Source organism: Wyeomyia smithii, chromosome 3 (assembly GCF_029784165.1).
Source record: "Wyeomyia smithii strain HCP4-BCI-WySm-NY-G18 chromosome 3, ASM2978416v1, whole genome shotgun sequence".
Lineage (NCBI taxonomy): Eukaryota > Metazoa > Arthropoda > Insecta > Diptera > Culicidae > Wyeomyia > Wyeomyia smithii.
The window spans coordinates 165,042,078-165,050,316 of record NC_073696.1 but is presented as its reverse complement, the minus strand read 5'-3'; the positions used below and the strand labels follow the sequence as shown (position 1 = coordinate 165,050,316).

At 47.6% G+C, this 8,239-nt stretch overlaps 1 protein-coding gene across 1 annotated transcript; it reads right to left on the bottom strand.

Moving 5' to 3' along the window:
• Window positions 1-277: 277 nt before the first annotated feature.
• Window positions 278-5,587, bottom strand: LOC129728808 (uncharacterized). Its single transcript, XM_055687270.1, has one exon. It carries the CDS (start codon window positions 5,585-5,587, stop codon window positions 278-280), a length of 5,310 nt encoding a protein of 1,769 aa, XP_055543245.1.
• Window positions 5,588-8,239: the final 2,652 nt, after the last annotated feature.

The following is an 8,239-nucleotide window of genomic DNA, read 5'->3' as shown; positions in this document are numbered from 1 at the left end:
TATTTGCGCTTGCCTTTTTATAGCTAAATTAGCTGAAACTGTGTTTGTGTCAACGTCGTGCATGGTAACAGCGTTGGTAGCATGCAGACGGTATTCGCGCAACTAGTCGAAAAAGCAAATTTCACATATTACGTAACATCGCCGCCTCCTTGAAATTACAATTTCAATAATAACAAATCTACAGCTACAGTTAACATTTTTACATTACAATTGAACATTGGACTATTACTAACAATCTAACACGTAACAATAATATTTTGCATAACACTAAGAACAGTTACTCAGCTTCATCTCCTTCAGCAACAGCAGCAGTGTGATCCGGAAGCAAACAGATTTTTGTGATGGGGCGTGTGATGATTCCACGAGCGGTGCGAAGCGAAACAACCCTCGTCAAACCGTCTGGGCCGGGGGAAGTGGTGACGATGCGTGCCAATGGCCAACGAATGGGTGGCTGAAGCTCATCGACGACTACAACTAATCTGCCAGGCAGCAACGTGTGATTCCGGGGATTCATCGTGGTGTCCCTTTGCAGTTCTTGCAGATATTCGGTGCGCCAGTGACTCCAAAATTTCTGGACGTGCAACTGCAATTTTTGAAAGTGGTCCAGCCGATTTACGGGAATATGTTGATGATCTGGGTCGGGCAGGGCCAGCATACTGGAACCGATCAGGAAATGAGCGGGCGTGAGCGCAGCCAAATCGTTCGGGTCGTCTGACATTGGAAGCAGGGGTCGAGAATTCATCAGCGCTTCAATTTGGGCCAGAATAGTGGACAAATCTTCAAACGACACACGAGATGAACCGAGTTGACGGTACAAATGCTTCTTGGCCACTTTTACGGCCGCCTCCCAGAGACCGCCGAAGTGCGGTGCTTTTGGTGGTGTTAGATGCCATGTGATACCTTCTGCAGCGCACGTTGAAGCAATTTTTTCATTCTCCTCACTTTTTCGCAGCATGGCAAAAAGCTCGTTCAAGTCGTTCTTGGCCCCTTCAAAATTTTTGCCGTTGTCTGAGTGAATGTGGGCAGGGCGACCGCGTCGAGCAATAAATCGCCTTAATGCTAGCAGGAAACCTGGCGTTGATAAATCACTGACTAGCTCTAAGTGAACCGCTTTTGTTGCGAAGCAAATGAAGAGGCACAGATACGCTTTTGCAGGTGCAGCCCGTTTGTGTATCGGCTTCAAGTAGAACGGTCCAGCATAATCGACACCCGTAACACTAAATGGACGGCTCGGGATTAATCTGTGCGCAGGTAATTGGCCGATTTGTTGTTGCGCAGGTACCGGATCGAGGCGAGTGCAGCGGAAGCATCGACGAACTGTGTTGTGAGCGAGCTTGCGGCCTTGCAGCGGCCAAAATTCTTCGCGAATGGCACTTAGTAGAAGCCGTCCTCCGGCGTGAAACATTTGGTGATGATAATGTTGGGCAATTAGCAGGGAGAAAGGATGAAAGCTGGGAAGTAAGGCAGGATGTTTCGCTTGATAGGGCAGTTGAGATAAGTTGAGTCGCCCTCCAACCCTCAATACCCCCTCTGGGTCTAGGAATGGATTAAGCCGGCGTATTTTGGAGCGCTTGTCTACTGACTTTCCTTCTCTTAAGTCCTTCAGCTCAGCGGGGAAGCCGTCGCTTTGGGCTAGCTGAATCAACACGTTTCTGGTTTGGGCAAGCTGTTCCACTGAAAGGTAGCGCTGCACTGGATTCGGGCTTGGGAGAGGCTGTGTTCTAGTCTTGGCACGGTTATTCAAAATGAAGCGAAGGCAATATCCAACAACATGCAGCAAGCGAGTATACGACGAGCATCGAAGAAAGAGCGGGTTGACCGTTGAGGTCGAATTAACTGCTGCGACGACCTGTCGGATTTCGAGAATATCCTCGGAAACATTATCTGGGTTCGAGATAGGCCAGCTTTTACACGGTAATGTTAGCCAGCTGGGACCCTGACTCCACAGCGCACTGTTCAGGAACTCTTCTACGGACATTCCGCGCGAGACCAGATCGGCCGGGTTTTCGGTGCCTGCTATATGGTTCCAGCGATAGCCATGCGTGAAATGCTGAACCTCTGAAACGCGATTTCCAACAAACGTTTGCCAGCGATTCGGTGGTGATCGAAGCCATTCGAGAGTGACGGATGAATCGGACCAAAAATATGACGAACAAATACCGATGTCAATCGCACGCTTTATCCTGTGATGCAGATGCGCAGCCAGAACCGCAGCGCACAGCTCAAGACGGGCGATAGTTAACCGCTTCAGCGGAGCGACTCGGGACTTAGAGGCAAGAAGCTGTATCCGTACGATCCCCTGTGGATCTTCGCAGCGGGCGTATGTGCACGCACCGTAAGCAGATTCGGAGGCATCAGCGAAGGTGTGTAGCTGCACTGTAGAATTGAGTAGAAGGGCATAACGGGCGATGCGATAGGCAGAAATTTTGGGCAGCTCCTGTTGGTATTTTTCCCATCTTTTCTGTAGATTATCGGGGACCGGATCATCCCAACCACATGACAGCAGCCATAGTTCCTGCATAACAATTTTTGCCCTCACTACAACGGGAGCAATAAGACCCAACGGATCGAAAAGCTTAGCAATCGTAGACAAAATGGACCGTTTCGTTAAAACGTGATCGCTGGGCGGTACCTGGGAATCAAAACGCAGAAAATCCTCGTTCGGCTCCCAATTGATGCCTAACGCTTTGATGGTTTCGTGGGGAGCGAATTCTATCGTAGACTGCGTGCCTATTTGATCCTCTCGCAATCCTTTCAGCACTTCGAGCCGGTTCGACGTCCATTTTCGCAGATCGAATCCACCCTTTGCCAACAACTCGCTTAGCTCTGTACGAAGCTTGCTGGCTTCTTCGACCGTCTGCGCACCACCGATGAAGTCGTCTACATAAAAATTCTTACGCAACGCTTTACTGCCGAATGGGTACGGCTCTCCTTCGTCATCCGCTAACTGCTGAAGCGTACGAGTGGCGAGGAACGAGGAAGGAGTGAGCCCGTAGGTGACCGTCAGAAGCTCGTAGATCTGAATGGGATCATCAGCAGAGAAACGCCACAGAATGCGCTGCAAAGAAGTATCATCGGGATGTACCAATACTTGCCGATACATTTTAGCGATGTCACCGACAAGGGCTATCGGGTAGGTTCGAAACCGTAGAATTGTGTCAATCAACTCATCCTGAACCACAGGGCCAACGCAGAGGGATTCGTTCAAAGAGAAGCCAGTAGAGGTTTTCGCCGATCCGTCAAACACGACCCGAACCTTAGTCGTCGTGCTTGAATCCTTGAAAACGGGATGGTGGGGAAGGTAGTAGCAATCCGTGTCGTCACTGCTTCTCGGTTTGACCGGCTTCATGTGTCCGAGATCGAGGTATTCCCTCATAAACTTGTGGTACTCTGCCTTCAGATCAGGGTCTCGTTGCAAACGGCGCTCCAAAAGCTCGAAACGACGTCGAGCGGTTGCCTCAGACTCTCCTAGCATGATGGCGAAATCTGGCTTGCGAGGTAGACGAACCATGTATCGTCCTTCATGGGTTCTCGCGACCGTCGACGTAAAGAAAGATTCGCATCGCCGCTCCTCGACTGAATAGTTGTCAGTGGTGGCCAGATCCTCTGTCTTCCAAAAGCGCTCGACACTTTCCTCTAGCGTTATCATCGACACGGCCACTACGCTGCACGAAGGTTGCTGGGATGTCGACGATGCTAAGCCAGCCGACCCAGCTACAACCCAGCCGAAGACGCTATCCACCAGCAGAGGTAAATTTTCACGCAGCTGCATGCGAGCTGAAGACGGGAAGAAACTGTAAAAATGTTTAACACCGATTACCATGTCTATCGGCTGACTTTTGTTAAAAGCAGGATCAGCGAGAAAGATATCGGTAGGTAGATTCCACTCAGCTGTTGATACGAATTGCGCAGGAAGGTCTGCAGTTACCTTGTCCATGATCAAGAACTCTACGCCGCAGGAAAAGTTCCGCTTCCGGGAAGTTATAGTGGCAAATAACGATTCCTGGATCATTTTCGACATCTGTCCAGCCCCTTGAACGGTGATGTTAACGGACTTCCGCTTCAAACGAAGAATGCGGGCCAATCGGTTGGAAATCAAGTTTGGCTGAGACGCGCTGTCCAACAAAGCGCGCGCGGGATGCGCATGCCCATACGCATCAATGACGTTGACGACGACCGTTAGAAGAAAAACGTTTTCAGCAGGCTGCTGGACTGGCGCGCTGGTTTCAACAACTGGTACTATCTCCGTAGCAGGAACAGATGTTTGCTCTATGGAATTGCCTAGAGAGGTCGAGGCAGATTGTGTAGTCGAGCTAGCGGGATTGGCTGAGCGAGAGGCAGAATCCTTACCGGAACGTTGAATGTTGCCAGGTTGCTCTAAATGCAGAAGAGTGTGATGACGCTGGTTACACTTCCTGCAGTTGAGCTCACACGGACAACTAGCGACCAAATGGTTCCCCTTCAAGCAGTTGTGGCACAGCCGCTTTCTGTTCACCAACTGCTTACGCTCGCTGACGGATTGCTGCATGAATTTTGCGCACCTTGCGATATAATGATTGCCGTTGCACGCTGGACACTTGTAGGATGCAATAGCGGTGGACGCATTTGACGAGAGCCGAAATTGGGATTGCCTTCGGTTGAAATTAGCAGCCTGGTTGGTGCTCGGAGTGGTCTGACTTCCAGGGGTATGATCGTTGACGGATATCGATTTAAGAACCCGAATACGCCGCTGCAAAAAGTCAACTAAACATTGAAAATTTGGATTTTCTACAGTAGAAGCATGCTCCTCCCATGCTCTCAAAGAATCGTTGTGCAATCGCGTGCACAACAAATGCTCCAATATGGTACTCCACTCGTCCGTTGGTTCCCCAAGCTGGTGTAGAATCTTCGTATGTCGCTCAAACTCGTCGACCAAACCGTGCAATGCAGCAGCGGACTCCTTTTGAACACGCGGAATATCGAACAAAGCCTGCAAATGTCGCTTCTTCAGAAGATAATCATTTGAATACCTGCCCTCTAATGTGCGCCAAGTCAACTCGTAATTAGCGGAACTAATAGCGATAGACTCAATCAACTGAGCAGCCTCCCCCTTGACGGCTGCCCTTAAATAGTGAAATTTTTGTATGGGTGGAACATCAGCGTTGTTGTGTATCAATGCCAAGAAAGTGTCGTGAAAAGTCAACCATTGCTGATAATCCCCATCGAACTCCGGAAGCGAAATAGTCGGCAGTTTTATACCAGAGAGTGCAGTAGAAACATGCGGGGGTTGAGGGTATGCGGGGTTAACAGGAAGAGGAGGCAATTTAGTGATTAAAGATGCTTTTATTGCAAAAAGTCGCGACTCAAAGTCAGCGCGGACTATTTCATGCACTGCCATACCTTCATCAGTATCTGCGTATGCCTCCAGCTCCGCTTGCACTTCATTTAGGGTAGCCCAGATGTTGTTTATGTACTCGAGCCTCAACGGTACCTGCGGAGCGTCTCGTTGGTCACTGTAGCCCACCAGGAATGCCTCAGCCCGACCCAGTGCTGCAATCATCGTCGCTCGCTTTGTCGTCAGCAGATTGATTCGCTGGCCGTCCGCCATTTTCCGTCCCAGTTGATGAAATCAGCAACAAAGATGATGAACAAAACTGCGAAAATAATCGAAAAAAACAACCACGGTAGACCCGGACACAGGACAGTAGCAACTTGGAAAGGTACTCACCTTTTCCAAGGCAAGTAGTGCCTTGAAAATATCAAGAAAAGCAGGAACAAAAAGCGCACTCAGTGCAACAAAGATTAAACCGAAACGCCAATCTGATGCTCCAAGGAAACCGCACACAAAGCAGGTCCGCAACAATGGCAAGAGGCAAGCGGTCGCAACAATGCCTCCGTGTGGCAAGCAAAATGGCGCTGTAGGCCGGGCGACGATAGATGGACCTTGCGTCCAGTCGATGACGGGCGGGAACAATTTTCCAAAGGAAATCTCTGAGAAAAATGGCACTGCAGGCCGAAGAGCTGCAAATGGACCTTGCGTCCAATCTAACTGGAAGAACTTTTCCAAAAAACTTCGTAATGAATCACAGGAACGTTGATCCAAATCTCGCAGGTTGATCGATGGCGTGGTATTGTCGTTTGCCGGCCGTGTGCCACCACAAAAAATTCCAAAAAACTCGAACCGAAGAAAAAGCAGAAAAAAACACGCAAATCTAAAGCGTACCCGGGGATGCGCAGAAAAATTTTGGACAGAAACTCACCTTCTGCCCAAATTAAATGAGCCTTGTATAAAAATGACTTCAAATCCTTTGTGACGGCACGAAACGATGGCGGATTTGCCCCAGCGGCAATGTATTCCTCGATGGCGAACCAGAAACAATTGAACACCAGCGGCGATGGCACCCGACAATGAAACGGCAGGAAAAAATGACGCGCCGGAAAGCGATGGCGATCGTGATCGTGCAAAGCAACCAGAGATCAGAAATCCTGGTCACGGCACCAGCTATGTTTCACTTAACGAAAATTTCTCACCGGCGTTACTATCCGTTTCACACGGCCACAAGTTCCGGGGTAAGGGTTTTTCACGCGCTTTTTTACAGGTACGCTCGTTGAGGAGGATCACAGGTGAGTATTACAACACTTGTCGGTAAGTTAAACTTTATTAATACACTTTTAGCTCTTCGCGCTTGCACGTAATAACAACACTCACTGATTTTGCGGTACTGACAGTTCTCGTATATTTGCGCTTGCCTTTTTATAGCTAAATTAGCTGAAACTGTGTTTGTGTCAACGTCGTGCATGGTAACAGCGTTGGTAGCATGCAGACGGTATTCGCGCAACTGGTCGAAAAAGCAAATTTCACATATTACGTAACATATATATATATATATATATATATATATATATATATATATATATATATATATATATATATATATATATATATATATATATATATATATATATATATATATATCATTTCATCATGTTTTCATGACAGGTTTCATGAGCACAATCAGGAAATAGTAGAAGATCGAAAGACATGCATCCAATGTGATGCAGCACTGAGGGTAGAAATTGTAAGGATTGATTCGCCAGATAGAATGATGGATCAGAAAACAGGTGTAGCATATATATAGCACCTATATATAAATATATATATATATATATATATATATATATATATATATATATATATATATATATATATATATATAAATATATATATATATATATATATATATATATATATAATATATATATATATATATATATATATATATATATATATATAAATATACTATATATATATATATATATATATATATATATATATATATATATATATATATATATATATATATATATATATATATATATATACTTGGCAGAGCTGTATGCCACCACGGGTCGGTATTTGGCGATTACCGTAGGCCACGGAAGTGCTTACTGCAAGAACGCAGTCCCGGACCATCAGCGAGAGCTAGCCTAGGTTGTGGTGAGACTCAGGCATTGGGCCGCCGAATTCTCACAAAAGCCACATTATCCGGAAGCAGCTCTGACGGAGCGAATAGTGCCGCTCCCACCACCCAAATGCACTAATTCGCCCATTGGGATTGATGCCAGTAAGTTCCCAATTACGGTAACTGGTCGCAACGCCATATGATAAGAGTCGGATTTCGTTTTCGTACCACGATTCTGGGCTGGCACCTGCGCCGAGCTCCCTTAGTAAGGTCGTGTGACAACGGCTTGAAACGGCGAGACAACAACCGGTGCAGGGGTCTCCGTCCCGTAAAACCTGGCAGGCCTTCCAGTACGTTCCAAATTCATTGCCCGGTGGGAACCGGGCAGGAGTGGGATCAGATGTCCTTTCCTGACTTGCGCCGGTCGGGGGTGTCATAGTTGCTCATAAGGCGCTATGGCAGCCGCCCCTAGCCATGGCCTCACTGCTTCGGCATAGACTACCATGGGACCAGATAGGCGACCATTCAGTATGGATAAGGATAGCGGCTGGAAGGGGGACCCAATTAACAAGAATGAATATTGAAAAAAATGAAGATCAACAATTGGGCGCAGATGGGTTGAAAAACCCGTTTGCACGAGGAGGCATCCAGAGGTCTCCGCCGAGAAAGGCGGAGATGGATGCAGTAAAGGACGCCTGCGAAGACGGCAAAGGCAGTACGCCTACCGGATCGACGCAAGACATCGCAGTGGCTGGTCCACTGTTGATAAAGGCGGTCGGAAGACAGCGAGACACGCT

Bases quoted from the DNA above. Each gene is read 5' to 3' on its own strand.
- LOC129728808 (XM_055687270.1), bottom strand. From the start codon at position 5,587: ATGGCGGACGGCCAGCGAATCAATCTGCTGACGACAAAGCGAGCGACG.